A 20,661-nucleotide genomic window follows, 5' to 3' on the forward strand; every position below is an offset into this window, starting at 1 on the left:
TAATCAAAGTGAAATGGGCCCAGAACAAGCTGAAGAGTGAGAGCGATGCTCATAAGGTAACCCATACAAATCTGTTAAGAGAAGAGAAAAACATCGAAGGGAAATTTCATACCGACATCATGTGTAGTTTTAAAAGTGAGAAGTAATAATGCATTCAAAACCAAATAATAGGTTCTTCTGACTGCGGTGTCAAGCTGTTCTGATTGGTCTGTTTGATTGGCTGTTTTAAAGAAGCCACAGATCATATGATTTATTCATCCATCTTCCTTCAGTCCTGCCATTCAGTCTGAATCTGTGATTAACTAAATGGAGAGATAATGGATTAAAGCTGTGATAATGTGAAAAACATACCATTCATTTAGCATTAAATCATAGTAGTTTGTCAGTCAAAATGCATCAGTCATTCATGCATATCAGAGTTTTTGAGTGTTGTATTTGAGGTCTTTCTTCCTTTTTGCTTTTTGAATATTTAAAAAATAACTACGTTTATTTTTTATTAAAGGTTAATAATACAAGGTGAACATTAAATTGTTTTTTTTTTTTTTTTTCTTGGACACAGGCTATAGTCATTAAGAGATTTGTTTTAAAAACGACTTACCCATTTGGTTCCCATGTGTTTGCACTTGAATGTTTATACATTATGGCACTCTTCTGATCAGCCATCTCCTTCTAAAATAGGAAACAAAAGACAAGCTCAAGGAAACGGTAGCCAAGCTGACCCAGGCTAAAGAGGAGACGGAGCAGATCCGCAAGAATTGCCAAGACATGATTCGCACCTACCAGGTACTTCTGAATAGGCTGCATATTGAAAGAAGCATGTTAAATAAAATAGCGAGATGGAACCGTTGAGATTAGCAAATATCCACTAGAGGGCACTATCGCTTCTTGGGAAGCTTGAAAGCTCATCTTGATGCAGAGTTTTGGAATTGCTGAAATTGTGTACAATTATACTGAATTGTACTGTTTACTCACTCTCAAATTATTGCATACTTTTGTTGCAAGCATCTGTAAGAGAAATTGCACAATACATCTTGAACTGACAATGTGGTGCTTATCGTTGTTTTAGAGGAAATTAGTCTATTGCTCCATAATCATAATGTGAAATTATTTCTTTCTCTTTCTAGGAGTCTGAGGAAATTAAATCCAATGAACTGGATGCAAAGCTGCGGGAGACGAAGGGAGAGCTGGAGAAGAACAAGCAGGAACAGACAGACCAACAGGAGGTAGAACTCCCATCGCTGTACTCGCACCGACTTCACCCCAAACCCGACCTCTCGCCCACAACAACCCCTTCAGCAAGAACAGCTTTAAGCACCTCTTTAACAGCACAGGCATTTAGTGTTTTGCTGCAGCACGTGGATATCCTATAGAGTTTATTTTTAAATGTCCTAGATCTTGTTCTTTTTTTCTTTTTTTTCCCTTCCCATGCATGTTTGAATTTCGACACGCGTGTCCGTTGAGAGGCTGCCATGTTGGGACTTGTGCCAGTTCTCCCAGCTTCATATTGTGTGGTGTTTCACCACCTGCTTTTAAGTACCTGCATTGCTACATAAGCCCTTTTCAGTCAAACTAACCTGCTGAGTAATGAGCCTGAGCTTTACCAACACGGAGCACGCTCACGGGGTCGAAGGCACTTGCACACCGTGCCACGTTTACGCATTTATAAAATGCCCTCTGCTCCGCTCACATTTAATTAACCCAAAAACATTATTCTCAGACAAACAAAATTCACACACCGCGTATGCATCCTTGTTGTGCTCAGTGAGGTCACTCTCGGTGAAGACCGGTACAACATTACCCAATCAGCTGCAAGCTGCTTTCAGTGAGTCGCGGAGTAGCATTCTGTGCTCTTTGGTTCAAAGTGCCTGCCTAGAATGGAGGTGAAGCTAACTAGCAGGATGTTTGGGTTATGGAGGACCTTTTCCCATAACTTTGTTACTGTGTCCATGTGAAGGAACCCAGTGCCGAAACCAAGCTACCAAGAGTCCATACAACACCCCTGTCTTTTTTGTTTGTTTTTTTTTGCTTGTGATCATTATTAGTATTCTTTGCATTTCATGAGCTTTATTAAAGCCAGTTAGTTTTGCCTGGAAGGCTTTCTCAGCCATCACACTGCTGATTGGGGTCGGGGGGATGAGCCCGGTGGGTAATGGGACGTGGAACACTGGAGAAGGCACGTTTCCATCTATCACGTGTCTTTTGTCATGACTGACAGATGCACCGAGCCAAGATTAAGGAGCTGGAAGATCTAAAGAGGAGCTTTAAAGAAGGCATGGATGAGCTTACCACTCTCCGAACCAAGGTGAGAGAAGAGAAAAAGGGTTTATTAACAATCTATATTTACTAAATGAATGCGATAGGAAATCAATGAGCAACCTTTTTATAACCTTTTTATGGCTGTAGAATTGTGGTTGTAGAATCACCTATTCTCCTATATCGCCTTTCCCCCCATACCCCAGGTGAAGTGTCTAGAAGATGAGAGGCCTCGGTGGGAGGACGAGCTGTGTAAATACAGAGAAATAATCAACAAGCAGAAGTCAGAGATCCAGAGCCAGCGTGAGAAGCTGGGGGCAGTTCAGAGTCTGGAGGAGCAGCTTCAGCAGTAAGGGGGTGGGGGGGTAACTCCTCTGACACATTTGTCATAGCAACTCCCACAGCCATGTTCCCGTTCCACTTCCACCCTGTCTCTCAAAGCTGTTGTAGCACTAGGGTCATCTCATCTGTTTGCAGGCACTCGGGTCCTGTGGTGTCCTGCAGTACAAGTGTGAGCCCCCATGCAGCGATGCTGTTAGCACCAGCGGGCCTGCCTGCTTTATAGGCCACGCTTTGTGTCACTTCAGCCTCTGTTCATTTGGCTGCGCATCAGTGAGAGTGATCCTAATGAACATGGCTGCGCATTAATAACGTAGTTACGTAGTTCACTGCCCTTGAGTCGTCTCTCCCCAGGGTTGGTGGGTCCCTGCTGGGGAAGAGATGTGCAGGGCGCACTCTGCTCCTACTGGGGCGTGATCACAGAACCTGTGCTCGCCTCTGGAGCTAACGCCTTTATTTATATCTCTGTGTGTGTATTTCTAAAATTGTTTATTTATAGCTGTGAACGATTTCACACTCGGCATGCACTCTTCACTAAGGTTTTTTAAATAAGTTTGTGAACTTTGACTTGGGAGAATAACTAATGTGCTCTCTGTTCTAACTAAACCAGACACCTGACTGAAGTGACTACTGAGGCTACCACTCAGTACACACCCACACAGACACACACCTTCTCTCACATGTATATGCTTGTGTGTGTTGACTGGCAGAACTGAGCAGGAGATGGCATCTCTGAAGGACGAGGTCGAGGGCCTGAACTCTCAGATCACCGACCTGCAGAGAGATGTGCAGGGCGGCCGCTTGCGGGAGGCTGAGCTCCTGGCCTTCACCGAGAGGCTGACGAGCAAGAACGCCCAGCTACAGTCGGAGAGCAACAGTCTCCAGGCCCAGCTGGACCGCCTGGCCTCCAGCTCCCGAGAGCTGCAGTGCCAGCTGGAGGAGAGCGAGAGAAGCCTCGCAGACATGGTGGGTCTGCGCCTGTACCCGCCGCGGCGCATGTTCCGCTACATTAGACACAGAAAGGGTTCTGTCTTACTTTAGATGTCCCTTTCCCATCTAAGACAGTAATGGAGGCGACATTGTGCATGCCATTAAAGCTGTTGTTTCCAATGGCATACATTTTTAAAACGCCACCCAATGTGCGTCATCGGTCGCAAACCAGATGCTCGTGTGTGTGTGTGTGTGTGTGTGTGTGTGTGTCTTCAGACTGCCAAGCTGAAGAGAGAGAAGCAGAACAGGCAGGAGGACGTGCAGGCTCTGCAGGCCGAGCGGGCAGCCCTGCAGGAAGAGGCGGCTCAGCTGGCGACACGCGTGGAGGAACTGAGAGACGACTTGGTCACGCAGAAGAGGAAGCAGGCGGCCAACATCAAGGACCTCACCAAGCAGCTCACGCAAGGTGAGGGGTGCAGCAGTCCTCCGGGACACGGCCACAATCACGGCATGATTTAATGCCGCTGTATTCGATTCTGCGGAAGGCCTGGGTCTCTTCCACTCCGTTGGCAGTATGTTTCCATAAGTGTGGTGTTATAGTATGTGTACCATTCACATACTAAACTGTCAGCTGCTTCAGCGCGTTAGTGGCTGTAAGACTTAATCCAGTCCAGCGATTTGATGTGATGGTTTCCTTCAATTTCTTTTCAAGTCATTGACATCTAAGACCATGTTTAATTTTCAGATTGTGGGCAGCATATTTAGGTTGCGGTGGGGGGGGGGGTCTGTCGAAAGAGCCTAGTTGTTAACACTAGTGTGTTTCATAGTCTGAGAGCAGAGGATCTGCTCATTGAAACAAGAACTTGACAAAACTAAGGCATCTGCAGAACGCTCAGATGTTTATGCATTTCATGTCGCTCATCGGGGCTTCTGTATGTGGTGCTTCATTTGTTATTATAATGGAGCGTCAGCATCCCTCTCCCAGGGGTGCAGCTGATAATTATATGACCATATTGGAGCTCTCGGGGGTGGGGGTGGGGGGTAAGGCACCGGAACCGCGCAGCAGGAGCAAACGGATTGAGGTGCTCTCGCCTCGCCACGGCTGCAGGAGAATGCTGGGTTAGGCCATGGAGCCGTTTCACGCCGGCCTTGCTACGAAGGAGGAGGAAAAGAAGGAAGGTATTGAGAGGGGCGAGTGTCTGGAGACCTGCTCCTAAAGAGGAGGCGCAGAGCACGTGCAGATATTTTTAAGCGGCTCCATTTCTGCCCTTTCTCCCCGGGACGCCCGCTGATTTTTCTCAAGGCCCGGACCTTGAAAGTGAAGTGTTTTAATTGAATTGGTTTGATGTGTGGTGAGGAGGCGCCCCCTGGGTGCCAGCTTTATTCCCAGCCACAGACCCTTACCGGTGCCACGGAATAAGATTCTTAGCGGAGATGTGTCTCTAGCTTGGCGATCGATGCCGTTTTTGGGTTGAGGGTGGTGTTTTCAGCTGTTCGGACTTGAACGGACTGCAGAGGGACTAGTCGTGTGTGTGTGTGTGTGTGTGTGTGTGTGTGTGTGTGTGTGTGTGTGTGTGTGTGTGTGTGTGTGTGTGTGTGTGTGTGTGTGTGTGTGTGTGTCTGACAGCACGTAAGAAGCTGGAGCAGGTGGAGAACGGGGGCTGTGATCGGGAGGGCAGCAGCATGGGCAGTCGCTCCAGCTCTTCAGGTACAGCGCCTGCACCACCACCTCCCAACACCATCCCACAGCGCTCCCACTCAGCCTCAGCTGGCCTGCTCACAGCCAGCCAGCGCATAAGTTGCAAAATTCTCGTATTTGCAGAGGAGCTGTCTGTCTTTGAGTCTCTCCAGAATTTCTCTCCATCAGCCTGTATGTTCTTTCCATCTTACTCTAGAGGAAGCTTGGCCTTTTATTCTTGGTGTGAGTGACTGCTGTCTGTTCTGTGAGACTGTCATTCCCAGTATGATGTAATTTGTCTCTTGAGTGCATTGAGTGAGCTTTTGCTTCTTAACTGTCTCTGTGCGTTTGAAGGCACCCTGTCTCTGTCTCTCTCTCAGGCTCTCTGAACGCCCGAGGCAGCAGTACGGACGACCGCTCTCCGGAGAACCAGTCGGGTCCGTCCGTGGTGGTGGTGGACAGCTTCCCCGAGGTGGATAAGGCCGTGCTGGTGGAGCGCATCGTGCGCCTGCAGAAAGCACACGCCCGCAAGAACGAGAAAATCGAATTCTTGGAGGACCACATTAAGCAGCTGGTGGAGGAGATCAGGAAGAAGACAAAGTGAGTGAAAGATTGCAGGGCGGTGAAAAGAGGAGTTGCAGTAAAACTCAGTGGTGACTCTGATCGGGTCCTGTCACTGCTTTATGTGAAGCCTTTTAAAGCAGTCTTAGAAAGCAGAGGTGCCACACAGAGATCAGAGGCCCTCAGAGCTTTGGTTCTAGATGTTATGGACCATGCCGCATGGTGTTGCTTGCCTGCCTGTCGTATCTTGCCATGCTGACTCCCTCAGCCTGTGCTTCAGGGGCACTGAGGCAGGCTGAGGCTCACTTCTTCTTTCCTTTGTTTTTCCTTTTTCTTACATTACCTGTAACTAACCTTGATAACCGTGTGTGTGCGTGCGTGCGTGCGTGCGTGCGTGCGTGCGTGCGTGCGTGCACGCGCCTTGTGCAGTTGTTGGATAATGGTGGATATTCCTACTTGTCCGTTTTAGGGAAATGATGCATCACAGAGGTTCCTAAGGATGTCTAATTCATATTCATGCACCCAGCAAATGTAGAATTAGGCCACAGCTGTGTTGACACACAGAAATGGGAGAGACATTTGTTAGTCAGTGTCTGAGAAAAGTACTGTAATAAGTAGCAGAAATGGTTTTGTTCATTCAGCTTTTGGCTGAATTACTGATGGTCATTACTCCTGACTGATGCTGACTCTGTCATCAGTTCTAATCAAAGATGTACCTCATGCTGGACAAACATAATTTAGTCGCCTTTAATGATCTTTGCGCAAGCAAGCTTTCTCTGCTAAAATATCCACTTTTATAGCCATATCCAGAAATAACAAGAAGATATTTTGTGTTGTTTTTCTCTTTGTGGTTGCTCTGAAGTCAGGAGTAGAATGTCATACTAGTGTTACTCTGTGTCAGTATGGTTTACTTGAGTGAATTAATCAGAGGATTAAACTTCAGTTGATTTTGATAACATTTCCCAAATGACCAAGATGATGTGTCTTATTTGTCCAAAGAGAGAAAACTGAGTGGGTTGTAAGGATATTTTATCAAGGCCAGGACAGAAATGATGTTAGAACTAGGATCATGTTAGGTGTCGAATTTGCATATGCTTTCAATTGTTTAAATGGCTATGGTGTCTGCCTACATGGATGAATACATAGTACTGCATTATATCGGAGTGAAATTAAAGTGCGTTTTCCATACACGTATATTTCAATAGCTTCTATTAACTATATATAAAAGAATTAATATTAACTAAATATTAACTATATATAAAAGAATTAAATAATAAAACTGTATAATTGGTCACTTTTTCTTTGTGAGTATGTATACAGGGGTCAGATTAATTTTAAATCTTATTCTAATACTTTCCCTTTTGTTGTTGGTGGTTTAGTTGTAGTTTGTGGCTAATCAAGTTGTCACCTGAGGACATTTTTCTCCAGTGCTGAAAGTCGAGTTGACTGAGTATGATGAGTTTTTAAAACGGTAATAGAACTGACACATCAATCAGGCTACAACTGAAGCGTCTTGCCCTCCCTCCCCAAGTCCCAAGTTGCCTAAAAGCAAGCGTGTGTGCGTGCATGTGTGTGCGTATGCGTGCATGTGTGTGCGTATGCGTGGGTGTGTGCGGGTGGTTGTGGGTGTGTGCGGGTGGGCGGGTGCGTGTGGGTGTGGGGGCGGGTGCGGATGGGGGCGGGTGCGGGTGGGTGTGTGTGGGTGTGGGGGCGGGTGCGGGTGGGTGCGGGTGTGTGGGTGTGTTTGCGGGTGGGTGCGGGTGGGTGTGGGTGCGGGTGTGTGCGGGTGCGGGTAGGTGGGTGTGTGTGGGTGTGTTTCTGGCCAGCCTACTGTCATTGCTGCTGTCCTCGCTTTCTGTTCTTGCTACAGGAGAGAATCAGGCCATGCCATCCTGCCCTGACTGCAGCTTTATATAGTAACAGGCAGTCAAGTCATTTCAGGGCATGCTGCTATTGATGTGCTTCTGAACTAGTACTGGAAAGTAGCATTACCAGTTGTCACTAAAACTGTGGGGGTGAGAACCCCATTACTCTACACTTTAATTAGCTCCTCCCCAGAGAACATGGCCACCTTCTGCAGATTTTTGAACACATGTGCCTGTGGCCCTCCCCTTCGAATGCAAGTCACTAAATTGGAGGCAACATTTAATTTCTTTTCATTTTGTTCTGTTAAACACTACCGTGATGGACACTGGGTCCAAACCGGCCTAAGATAAGTTTAAGGTAAGCAGATCTGTTTTTGTGCCAGTGATTTCATCTGAATGTGTGTGATTATTTTTTTATGTGCTCTTCCATCCTGTTGTGTAATCTACGTGCTTCCTTGCTACCTGGTTTGAGTAGACTCTTGGTTAGACTCTTTCTGACTTACACAATGAAATCAACATGTTCAGAAATAACAACCCCCCCCCAAAAAAAAAAATCTGTTTGCTTTAATGTGCAAAATTCAGACAGTTGCAAAATTAGACAACATGAGAAGTTCAAAAACTGGGAAGCCCCTTGTACATGTCTGCTCTGAGACAGAGACCTTTACAAGTATGACCTCCAATGTCTTTGTCTGGAGCCACGGTCTGAATAAAGCACAAAATTGAATTGGCCTTTTATGTGGGCCATGCGTCACCATGGTTAAAAAGGGTTTGGAATAGGAGAGATGGGCTAAAGAGAGTCTTAAAAATAAAGGGTTTGTGCCCCCGTCTTTAGCTTGTCGATAAGAGAGAACCATTTAGCTGTTCCTTTCCCAATTTCCTTTTCCACATATTTAGGCAACATAATGAGCAACAATAACAGCAGACAATAATGGTTTGAAATTGAAGTGCCCCTCTCTCCATTCTGTTTGAGCTGTGTCACTTTTAAATAAATTAGGCTTTAGTAACCTGAGTCTTGAGGCATAAATCAGATTTTGTCATTTTGGTAATATGTAGCCAAAAGATGCTACTTGTTGTTCTGGGGATTTCAGAGTCTGGTTCTGTCTAATAACCAGCACAAACACACATGCACAGTAGACTGTTAGGAATTGAATTTGGTCTGTACATTTACATGCATCGCATGCTGTCTTGGCTTCCTGATAACCACACTTGCACCCATAGCACTTCTTATAAAGGTCAGTTTCAAGATCAGGAGTTAATCATGAGAGTGGCTCTGGTTGAGCAGAAGCCAAAACTGAAAACATGGACGCGACTTTTGCAGAGAGTCGCTCTAGGTGAAAAGGGGAGGGGCCGTCCTAATCGAAAGGGAGTTGTGATATGTGCCGTCTGTGTCTGTCCTGCAGAATTATCCAGAGCTACGTGCTGAGAGAGGAGTCCGGGGCCCTCTCGTCTGAGGCATCGGATTTTAACAAAGCACACCTCAGTAAGAGGGGCGGCATCATGGCCTCGCTGTACACCTCGCATCCGGCCGACAGCGGCCTCACCCTCGACCTCTCGCTGGAGATCAACCGCAAGCTTCAGGCAGTACTGGAAGACACACTGCTGAAGAACATCACCCTGAAGGTGCCATGGCCAGCACGCCCCACACACACACACACACACACACACACACACACACAGAGACAGCCCCCCCTACGTGCCACCTCAGCCGTCTCTCAGCTTACCCACTCGCTTCTCACATTCCCATTTAAGTTGAAGTATGTGATCATTTGCCTGTATATGGTTCTCTCAGGAGTTAGTACAGCACGACTTCCTCTGAGCTATATCTGATGGAATCGCTGCATTTATGTGGCTGGGTGTTGTGGTGATAACTATCAGAAACGAAGTGGTGATTGATGGCTGAGGCACGGCGGGTGTGTTCCCACGCTGGACAGGCTTACCAGGCCGCTGCGAACGGAACTCTCTCCACTAGACATGAAGCTGCCGTATAGAAAGAGTGCTGTGATCCACGTCATGGACACAGCCATGAGCTTTAAGGGAGTAGGGTTGGGATGCATCAGCAGAAAGATCTGGGAAATTGAGGGGGATTTTGAGGCAGGGGTACTCCAGTGAGAGGAAAGATATGTTTATATAATAGTAGAGAGATTCAAAATATTAAAAAATGATATTCAGACTGTCAGAACAAGGCCACAAGGAACCATACTTGCATCCCTACATCCAGACGTTGTTATCCTCGGATGAGCTCACGTGTGCGCGCACACACACTCTCTCCCCTCTCTCGCACCATCCTACTAGAGTTTTCTTTTTGGTGACTCTGGCTTGAGACTGTGGCTTGATGCTTGACTGGCGTAGGGAAGTATCAAAGCAGTGTGATGCATTTCCCCCTCCACAGGAAAATCTCCAGACGCTGGGCTCAGAGATTGAGAGACTCATTAAACAGCAGCGGCCCCACGAACACGTTGCCAGCAGAAAGTGACCGTAGTGCTCAAAGAGGAGTGGACTGTGTGGAGGAGGAGAAGAGCATGTGTCTGAGTGGACCGTGCGGCGGGGGAAGACGCTACAGAATACCGTTCGAGTTTACAGGAGTTCAGGTGCTCTAAAGGACCAATTATTTTGGCAAGCCCCTAGGCTGTCAGAGAACTAAGACATCTCACCAACACACACAGAAACACATACACGTAAGCATGCTCCCTACCTGCCAGAAAGAGACTGACCTCTCGGAGGACTCCGCTTGCCTCCATCTGCTTAGTGTCAGACCTTCCTCCTCTCTAGCTGACTGCCTCACACACACACATCCACAGCTCCACCAAGCTGCACACCTCACCTCTGCTCTCACGTGCTCACACACATGTCCAGCGTGAGCTGCTTTATGGAATGTAGCTGCTGCACCTGCCCCACATTTGCAGAGCAAGTCTCCAAAGCTCACAGCAAACTTGCACAATCTTAAACCCAATGACTTGAAAATGTCCAAAACCTTGAAGGTGAACGAATGAATGAATGGAATAATTAATGGTTGAGAGAATGGGCCTCCTGTTGTTGGTACCTTTCAATTTTTCCTTGAAGAAGTGAAAGTACTTGACCCTACTAATGGAGACCTATTGAACAAAAAGGGGATTCACTGGGTAATGGTACATTGTAGAGGAGGACTACTCCAAACCTGTTTCTCCTCATTATCTCACTGCATAGAGACCATGATGCATATGTGCCAATTACTGAATGTGTTGTGTAACGAGCAGCCTCTAATGCACACTCCCACGTGTTCTAGCCTGAGAGGGGACATTGTTCTCCAAAAGGTTCTCTTCCGCCTGTGGGCCATTTTCTCTCCACAACCTGTGTACAGCACTTAAGCAAGGAGTGTCATGCCAAAAAATACAGTGCCTCCACTTTGCCCATATTAAGCGTCTGATTACAGAATAATTCACATTAATCACAATATCTATATCTAAAATATCTGGATATGTCTAGGGTTGATCTTTAGTATCTGGTCATCATTTATTTATTCTAGTGAATGGTCTAAATTAAGTTCTTATTGGATACATTTTTTTCCCTTTGTCTTGCTAGAAGAGTTATTCAACATTGCTTTTGTTCTCTGTAGAAACTCAGTATTGATATTTTTTGCACACACACAAACACACAGTTTCCCTGTTTAAAAAAAAAAATTGGTGTCACAGTTTCTCGTTTAGCTGTGCTTAGAGATAAGTGGGAAAGTCCAATTCACTGAAGGAAACATTTAAATCTTGAGGGCATAAGTGCAATTATGTTTTCCTCCCCTCAGTATTTGGCATTACAAAACATGCCTGAGCTGTGATGATCACAGCGACTGTTCCTTAGTCCATATCAGAATCCTCTGGTAGGTTCCAGTCCCCATGCCTGTATTTTACAGGGCATGTTCTGAAGCCGTGGGGAGATGATAGCCTACACGTTCCTGCTCCGCCCTCTGAAGTGTTGGGAAAGAATTCCTCATCGCCTGCTACTCATTGGCTTCTTTCATTCATCTTTATTCTGCACATGCTTGCAGAAGCCAAAAGGATGAACGATCATGTGGGGCACAGAGTATGTACAGAAACCCACCTCACGGCTGATTGACAGCCTTTCCCCTGGTGTCATGCCCACCTAAACACAGGAATTACTGACCCGCATCCAGAAGCCACCAAGTGGGGTTAATACTACACTGCACCCTGAGCTCAGCCCAGGGCCAGGGCTGTGAGCTTCATAATGCAGAATCTGCAGCTTCCCCCTTCACACTCCGTCAGCCTGAACACGTCACTGACGTTCCCTGCAGATAAAGAAAATATTTATGCAATGTTGGGATAACATATTTGCATTGAACCCAGAACTCCAGGATTAACACTGTCAAATCTGTCAATACTTCTTCAGGGGCCATTTCTTAATTTATTAAATGTCCCTCAGAAATTCTCTTTTGAAGTATGAAATGACAAGCATTATGAAGAATGTTCGTGAGTGGTGAATTGTAACTGATCCAGAAGAAAAAAGAAAAAAATTGTTGCTGGTCTGTCTATGCTCTGTTTGATTGTGTAGTCAGTCAAACTGATTATAAATTTGTAGATACAATGTCATGTAAAATTATATATAATGTTTTTAAAGCTATGAATCTTGATTCCTTTGTGTACATATGGTGCATATGGGGAATTAAAGCTGGCTATGTCCACTGGATCTGCCTGAGACAGTTTTCATTTAAGTGAATTCACGCTTGGCATCGTGGTTACAAAATGTGCATGTCTGATGGTGTCAAGGCAAGTTAATTTACATAGCACATTTAATACACAAGGTAATTCAAGAAGCTTTACAAATAAAGTGCCAAAGACAGTTGCTTTAATAAAAAAAAAAAAATGAAGTCAAAATAAAACACAGTTTGAGTTGAAGTACATTAGGAATAAAGCTTGTAACTAAAGTAAGAGATTGGAGAGAAGAGATAAAAAGAACAGCACACACTAGTGTCCCTGAGAGCTAAAAAAACCTGCCTTAAACCAAACTGAAAACTAGACTAAATATGTAGGTTTTCAGTTTCAATTTAAAAATGCCCAACAAGGGCATCTAAGATTTTCTAACAGGTGGCTCCATCTAAGAGCAGCATTGAAGCTAAATGCTTCTCTGTTTAAGCTTTACCTTAAGCATGCTTGACTGACAACTTCCTAGTGAAGTCTGCTTGAATTATGACGTTTAGGCATACCAGACAGATATGGTGGCCGTAGCTTTAACAGCATCTGTAATTGCTGTACCAGAGTGACTTGCGTATTCATCATTATGACAGCATGTTCCCTTTGGAATTGGACTGTGGTGATATTAGCACCTTGCTGGTATTAACACCCTAAGTGCTTCACTGCTCAACCGCATGAGCTATTCTGTTAGAAGCCTGGGCGTCAAGGTAAAGATTTCAAAACTGGGGTGATGTGTTCCATTCTTATAGTGAGAGCTCTAGCAATGTGTCTGGTTGGAGTGTGTAAATTTGAGCATAATATTTCAACCACCTGACAATTTCTTGCTGTGTGGTTAGATAATCAAAACGACCATTATCAGTAATGCCATGAGAAAACAAGAAATAATAATTATGTACATGTAAAAATTGTAGGCAATTTATTTTAATTGCTGTTTTATAACTACCTCTCATAACTATTAATCTCTCTATGTATAATTTTGTGTGTGTGTGTGAAGGGAGTCAGAATGGCAATGAACAGTGAAGTGCATGTTTTGTAGTACTTCACATCTATCTTCATATCTTCACTAGAGTTAAGACAGTCTCATTTTTATTTTTATTTAGCTGCTGGATATTTTGGCACATTCAGTTTGTAATATGTTCAAGGCACTGACAGAATGAGCCAATGGAACTATAGTCATTTGGCATATAAAGCCAAATAAAGCTTATTAATTGTGATCAGATATTCTGTAGCTTTTAGTATTTGGACAAAGGAAAACATATCAATTGAATAAAAGAAGCCCAGCAACTGAACTCTGGGGTACACCACAGATCATATGCGTCCTCCCAGATTCATATTTGCCCAGTCCTGCTAGCTCCTGCTACAAAGGTATGACCTAAACTAGAACTGTTCCTGAGAGCCCACCCTAGTTCTCACATCTGTCTAAGTGTTTTATGATCTATGGGGTCAAAGGCGTCACTGAGATCGAGCAGTAGTAGAGTTTATGTTTTTTCCAGAATCTATATTTAAACATGTTATTAAGAATCTTCTTAAGGGCCCTCTTGATTGTTGGTTTGATTTCCTAACTGAGAATTGGAGTAAAGGCCTGAGGCCTGATTATATTCCCTGGTGTCTGAATATATTGCAAATCCTTTATGCAAATCACAAGGTCCAGGGCAGACACATGTTCAGCTGTTCACTTCAGTGTCTTTATACCAGAAGCATTCAAATTGATCAGGATGAGTGGAATTAAAAATGTGGCTCTGGCATGCAGCTTCTACTGGATCTTCTAGGTCAAGCAGGATTGCACAAACCTGTTGGTTCTGTTAGTGTATAGCTGGTGCAGACAGATGTGCCATGACTAGAAGACTCAGCAAATGGCAGTATCATTGACGAGGTGCATTAACACGCATTATATTGTTTTGTGGGACCTTCACTAAGCAGTGTTCTCATTGTCAGAAGAAATATTACAAAGCATTAGGCAATCATCAAAAGAAGCACATCTGTGTGTACTGTGGTCTACTCCTTGCCCCTAGGTGTAGTAATAAGTCACATGCATGGTGTATGCCCTCACTGAATTTACACTGGTGGTGTGACCCTGTACAAGGACAGTAAAATGAGCAGGAGCAGTGCAGCTGTCACTCACCGCAGCTTTGATATGTGAACCGTAGAGTGATTGGTTGTTTTTCTTACAGTTGGCTCCTGCTAGCTGCTGGCCATGCACTTGGAACAGAAAGCTGTTATGTTGTCATACAGCCATGTAGTAGACCAGATGAGAAGATTGTGCTATATGGGTCTGGGTAGAAACTGGTGGCCTTCTGTCCTAGTTAGAAAAGGGTCAATGACATCAGAAGATCCGGGCAGCCCTTAGCACAGCTGAGATTTGAATCTGAGCACAGCTGAACGTGTGTATTGTTTAATGTTCCTTTGATTGCACCATGGTTTTTTGGGGGGGTTTTTTTGTTTGTTTTTTTGGGCTATGCAAGTTAGGTGTTTTCTCAGCAAAACTACAGAAGGACACTAAAGGCTTGGTGGTGGCTCATATTTAACTGCGAGTTAGGTGGTGTTTCCTGTACGCTAGTGGCCCACACTTATAATAGGTATAGGTCAATATATGTAGATAAAGAGTTCTCTACTACCTGGGGAACTCCTTGCATATACAGGAATATCTTTGGAAGAGCTGTTCCAATATAGATCACCAATGCAATGCGTTCCAAAGAGTCTCTCGATGATGTTGAAAAAACTCTTTTTAAAGACTAATTAAATGGAATCTTGTTTACCATGAAGAGCTTTTTTTTTTTTTAATACTACGTTTATAAATTTAATGTTTGCTATGTTAAAATTAATGTTTGTTAATTTTAGCATAGCAAACATTCAACGCACATACATAAAGGAGAAAAACAAAGAAACAAAACCACCCAGCTTACATACATAAATGTCTGTGCTGATTTTCAAAAGTGGTACAGTAATTTATATAAATGCTTTCGTTAGAATACTTGAGAGATCTGACCCAGTGTATACCAGAAAAGGTTCCCAACTATCATGGGAGACATTCGTTTTAGAATAGATGTGAAGTAATCTATAGTTCATTTAATACAAGAATAATATAACAAGTTAAAATAGCTGTGACAAATTGTTACTCTGAAGAGCTTTTCAGTGATGAGCAGCTCAACTGTAAAATCTGTTATACTTTGCATTTGCATTCAGTAGGCCTGGTTACGGGTAAGCTTTAGGTTGTTTGCTTTTCCTGAGCAAGATTACTGAACACAGGCTCTCTCGCTCTCAACTCTCTGACCTTTTTTTTTTTAAAAAAAAACAAAACAACAACAACAACAACCCCCCCCCCCCCCCCCCCCACACACACACACACACACTCTCTTAGTGGCTAGTTACGCTGGCGTAGCAGTGAATAAAGGACAAAAGCATCTTTGAAATTCAACTCACCTGTGTGACATTTGGGTGGCTTCTTGAGATGGTGAAATATGCCATGTTTAAGAGAGCTTGTCTCAGCTGATGGTACTAGCGGGCCATTGCCTAAACCCAGCTGGTAGGCTATTTTTAGGTCTTCCGATAAGGCGCGCAGAAACTCATCAGCCTGGAGGACCTCCTGTGAATTCATAAGCCATGGTTAATGTCTCTCACCAGTGCCGTTATCTTGGCAGTAGCAATGTCACTCTCTCAGAGATAATTAAACCTTTGCATATTAGTATTATGTGTCTGCAGTTAATACGATCATATCAAAATACAACCTTTGTGGAAATCTTTGTCGCAAACAATTTTTAAAACACTCAGAACTATTCTGATATGCATATAGCAAGTGTAATATATAATGTATATTTGTATTAGATGTGTGCCCTAATACGAATGCCACCATAATAGGAGTGTGATTTGACTATCTGTTAATTTAGCTACAGTAATATTTCACTTTTGGCAACACAATATAAATACCGATTATATAAGATGAATCCACCCAGCATAGTGCATGTTTAGTTAAGGCTTCAACAGCACCCCATATAGACGCCAACATGTGGAAACGGTAAAGAAACAGTAAAGAATTTCCGTAAGTCAGCCAGACATGCAGGAGCATATACTGCGTGCCTTTGCGTCACCACCTCAGGAGGCAGCTAGCGACGTTCGGCTGCTGGGCGACATGAAGAGGAAAAGCAGAGAGCACTTTTATCTTTCCACAGCATTAATGGCACACACTGGCTGACCTTGTGTACAGACTGGTGCTGGTCCAGGCAAGGTGATTACAGTCATGTAATGGAAGGCATTTTTTTAACCTGGAAGTACTTCTCAATATTAATACACATACACAAACCCACAAAATAAAACCACGGCCGTAAGGCAGAAAATGTTTCCAAAGTAAAGTCTGCTTGTAATTTTGTCAAAACCAATTGCTGCCAAAGGGCCCCTTGCCTCAAGTTAGCGATGTTATAGGTCCCAGTTGTGGCAAAGGCGAAGAACATGTCTCGCAAGGATTTAATCTAAAGCATGTTGCATGTGTTTGAGCCATAAGCACCGACGTCCGTTAGGTCTCTGTGCTATCAGCCTGGGTCCAGGGTTCCTGCCAAATGAATGATTACTAAAAACAAGGTGGGACGGTGTCAGGGGCAGGCTGGTAATGTAGGCAGGGCTGTTGTTGGTTTTTAAATTCTGCACCGCTGTATTGGAGTGGGTAATGTCATTGAAATAAGGTTGATTAGGCAAATTGGAGCAGCCATATTCCTCTCAGCCTGTCTAGAGTGGTTTTAACTGCAATAGCGCTCTGGGGACAGCTCAAAACGCTAATGTATTTTAAAACGTTCAGTCCTGCTATGATTAATAGCGCACAGCTGGACTCAAATCAGATGTTCCCTTGTGAGCTACTGCATACACCTACAACTGCTTACACCTAGTTATTTACAGTAGACTGAAATGGTTTTTAGATTCTGCTGGGATTGGTTAGTTCTGTGGTTTATACTGTGAAACTTCACTTACTCTGCCTTCCCCCAGTAACGTACATCTTCCAGAGTCAAGTAATTTGGGCATCTATGCAAATAGTCAATATTATTGGTTGCTTAAAGGAAGATCCCATAGGATATATCAAAATGACAACTCAGTTCCAGCTGAATGAACTAATATTGAGTTTGAGTCCTTTTATAATGTGAAGTTTGACCACTGTGCATAGACCAGTGAATTGTAAGGTAGAGGAGCCTCATATGTACTGAAAACAAAGTGCTTGGTATCATAGTATTATATGATAAAGCCCAACTTAATAGTCAGCGAATTTCAATAAGATTGACCAACAGAGTTCAAGCTTTACAGTCTGAAATAAAGCCTAGTTTTGCTGAATACCCTATTCATTTGAGACACATTCAGTGCAACAATCAGACCTATCAAACGAAGCGTGATAATGGATGTAGTTGCATAAGCAGGACAACTGATGGGGCTTTGAATAGGACTCTTTCAGTTTTTAATTATAAACAGATTAGGTTTTGAATCTCTAAGTGTGATAGCCTAAATTTCAGTCTCGGTGATTATAAATAAACTTATTTATATTTAAAGCCAGCATAATGGTAATTAAACAAAGCATGAAAGGTAAGGTAACCTTGGAAACCTAAATTTAATTCAGTAAAAAAAAAAAAGAAAAAGAAAAAAAACCCGAGAGAGACAGTGTGTTTTTAACAGGACATTTTATTGCACACTCGTAAACATGACGACTCTATACATTACATGAGGAATTGATACACAAATTACTAATCGACTGTATGGAGTTTGGAAGGAAATGTGCTAAATAAAACTGGACCAGACCGGTTTGTGCGTCAATTAATGGAACACTTAGGATCGATTTTATAAGTAGGCAAAATGTCATATTAAAATATTAAATAGTGATATGACATGTAAAAGGAAAAGAAGCAGCTCGCGTTAGACAAAATAGAAGGTGCAAACAGCAATGAATCACAGTTCCCATTATGATGTCACGTCCTGCTGGCAGCTCAACACGCTACCGCACTATCAGCTGTACTTGGTACCAAATAAATACTGACAGTTTGACAAGGTTGTTTAATATAAACAACTTCCTTTCGTACAATTTGCACATTTCTTAGGTATGAGGTAAAGTAAGGCTGTAGGAAAAAGATTTCATACAACGTCACATTCCTATGCACAATATGATGGCTGACAGTTTAGTGAAAAATTGCTTTAAAAATGAAGAGGTTGATACAGTGCAAGTGCTCAAAACACATCGTAACAAATCGACATTTAAGCATTCTTTTTCTTCACAGTCACTGCACTCGTGTGGTTGTTGTAAGAAGTCTCTTGATTCTTTCCCTTTTTCGAACTAGAGCCCGACCGCAGTTTTAGTAGGCTGCGTAAAGGTGTCAACTTCTAACAGTATTATGCTTATGCAATTGTACTGGGAATTTTGTACTGGAAATCCTTAAATTACAGTTGCAACTTCTTCAAATTACAACTGCGACTCGGAACGGGACATTTTACTTCCTCTCTCCAGACTATAGCTACTGCTGTCTATGTCGTTGCAGTTGGACCATGTCCTGATCACACTCGGCTCCATGGAGTTCACAAACCCCCCGGCGCAGCGCGAAAGGTCACAGGAGCTGATGTGCAGTCTGCGGTCTGCTTGCCTCGGACAGCACAACAGTCTCTTGAAAGCTTTTCTGAAGTCCGGGCTTCGGCAGTAAATTATGGGGTTAAAGGCCGAGTTCACATAACCCAACCAGTTGAAAAACACGAAGAGGTTCTTGTCCACCACTTCGGCATGAAACACTCTGACGACATTGACGATAAAAAACGGCAGCCAGCACAGCGTAAACGTACCCATAATTATTCCGAGTGTTTTCAGCGCCTTTTGCTCCTTCATCGCAAGGATCTTAGACGGTCTTTTTCTGCTCGGTTTATAATTCGACACACCATGGTTATTATAAAACCTTCCTTCGCACTTATCTATTTTATGCAATTGTTTTTTAGCCTCTCTGTACACTCTGGCATAAACAAATATCATAACCACTAAAGGAATGTAAAAAGATATGATTGAGGAGGCGATGGCGTAAGCCCGATTGGTAACGAAGTCACAGCACTCCGGATTGTCGTAGCACGACGTCTCTTCTTCGTCCCGCGACCAGTGCATCAGAATAGGTGGGAATGAGACCAGAGCTGAAATAGCCCACACCGCACACACGACCACCTTCGCCCTCGATTTTGTTAAAAGGCTCTGATAACGAAAAGGCCATGTAATTGCTATATACCTGTCTATTGCAATTACGCACAGCGTTTCAATGCTAGCAGTCACACACAGGACATCAGCTGAAATCCAGAACTCACAGAGGAAACCTCCGAATAGCCATACTCCCCTGACTTCCAGTGCGGCGCCGAACGGAACCACAAGCAATCCCATAATCAGGTCCGCAGAAGCCAAGGAGACGATGAAAACGTTGGTCAGTGTTTGAAGTCTCTGATTCCGGGCTATAGCGATAATTACCAATATATTTCCCACTACAGTAATCAATACTATCACACCCATGATCAGCCCCATTCCCACAACCCACTGTTCCGATAAGCCATGTTCCGGAGCATTAAGGTCCACTTTCCCGCGTTTAGAGTCATTGCTGTAGTTTACGGACGGCAGACCGTCCCCCATGGTAAGATGCGCTCTGCGGAGAATTTTACAGAATTACCCAAACTTCTCCGAACGCTCCTCCGTTGCGCGCCACCACGCCGTGATTCCATCCGTGTTGCGCTCCATCTAGCGCCTAACCTCTCAGTCTGAACCTAGGAGCGCTTGCGAGATGAATAAAGCTGTGACATCACGTCGGCTATCAACCAATTGCACAAGCTTCGCAAATTGCAAGTCTGTTTCCAAACGATAAACTTCCTTGAGTACCTGACACTTTGACAGCAAACATCTTCTAATGCGTTGTGATGACAGCTGCGTTTTTACGCGACGCTAAAACACGCGAGCCAAGAACCACTTTGGTCATGATACGTGAGAGTTACAATACTCCATTTTACTTTGTCTTGCCATACCATACCACCTTGTTTTATTATTTAGAAATTATTATTATCATGAACAGGCTTGTGCGTAGGGCTGTGCGCCGCTGTAAATACAAATAAACTCACTTTCGACTTCAGTCAGCCGGTGTTATTTCGCTGACTATTAAGCTGGGCTTTATCCTCAGAAATAGCGTCCAAAACGTCTTTGCCATGGCCACAATGACGCAAGGCTGAAGCTTACAGAACAAAGCTTAGCACAACATCGACATGCTGATAAGCTCATCTGTATCAACTTGAAAAAAAGATCACACAGGCTCCTGTAAATGGCTGGGGTTTACCTACGTTTATTCAGAGACAACTCTATGACAATATTTTCACTCAAATTATGTAA

The 20,661-nt window shown here is 43.8% G+C and overlaps 2 protein-coding genes across 3 annotated transcripts in view; one reads left to right on the forward strand and one right to left on the reverse strand.

The window, feature by feature from the left end:
• Nucleotides 1-12,295, forward strand: part of ccdc186 (coiled-coil domain-containing protein 186) — an 18,880-nt gene extending 6,585 nt beyond the window's left edge. For both annotated transcript variants that reach the window (XM_027024851.3, XM_081698349.1), the window contains 11 exons: nt 1-56; nt 679-783; nt 1,125-1,223; nt 2,216-2,302; nt 2,460-2,602; nt 3,303-3,558; nt 3,799-3,988; nt 5,150-5,230; nt 5,581-5,800; nt 9,027-9,246; nt 10,016-12,295. The exon at nt 1-56 is cut by the window's left edge and continues 64 nt beyond it. In XM_027024851.3, the coding sequence (XP_026880652.3) occupies nt 1-56; nt 679-783; nt 1,125-1,223; nt 2,216-2,302; nt 2,460-2,602; nt 3,303-3,558; nt 3,799-3,988; nt 5,150-5,230; nt 5,581-5,800; nt 9,027-9,246; nt 10,016-10,099 (1,541 nt within the window). In that variant the 3' untranslated portion in view covers nt 10,100-12,295. The remainder of the gene's footprint in view (nt 57-678; nt 784-1,124; nt 1,224-2,215; nt 2,303-2,459; nt 2,603-3,302; nt 3,559-3,798; nt 3,989-5,149; nt 5,231-5,580; nt 5,801-9,026; nt 9,247-10,015) is intronic.
• Nucleotides 12,296-17,936: 5,641 nt separating this feature from the next.
• adrb1 (adrenoceptor beta 1) lies at nt 17,937-20,023 on the reverse strand. The gene has a single exon (XM_027024910.3). The coding sequence runs from the start codon at nt 19,915-19,917 to the stop codon at nt 18,727-18,729; it is 1,191 nt and encodes a 396-aa protein (XP_026880711.1). The 5' UTR covers nt 19,918-20,023; the 3' UTR covers nt 17,937-18,726.
• Nucleotides 20,024-20,661: the final 638 nt, after the last annotated feature.

The sequence above is a fragment of the Electrophorus electricus genome, chromosome 15 (genome assembly GCF_041902795.1).
Source record: "Electrophorus electricus isolate QZ-2024a chromosome 15, ASM4190279v1, whole genome shotgun sequence".
Classification (NCBI taxonomy): Eukaryota; Metazoa; Chordata; class Actinopteri; order Gymnotiformes; family Gymnotidae; genus Electrophorus; species Electrophorus electricus.

What these genes read in the sequence shown, in the direction of transcription:
- adrb1 (XM_027024910.3), bottom strand. Translation starts at nt 19,917, where the DNA reads ATGGGGGACGGTCTGCCGTCCGTAAACTACAGCAATGACTCTAAACGC.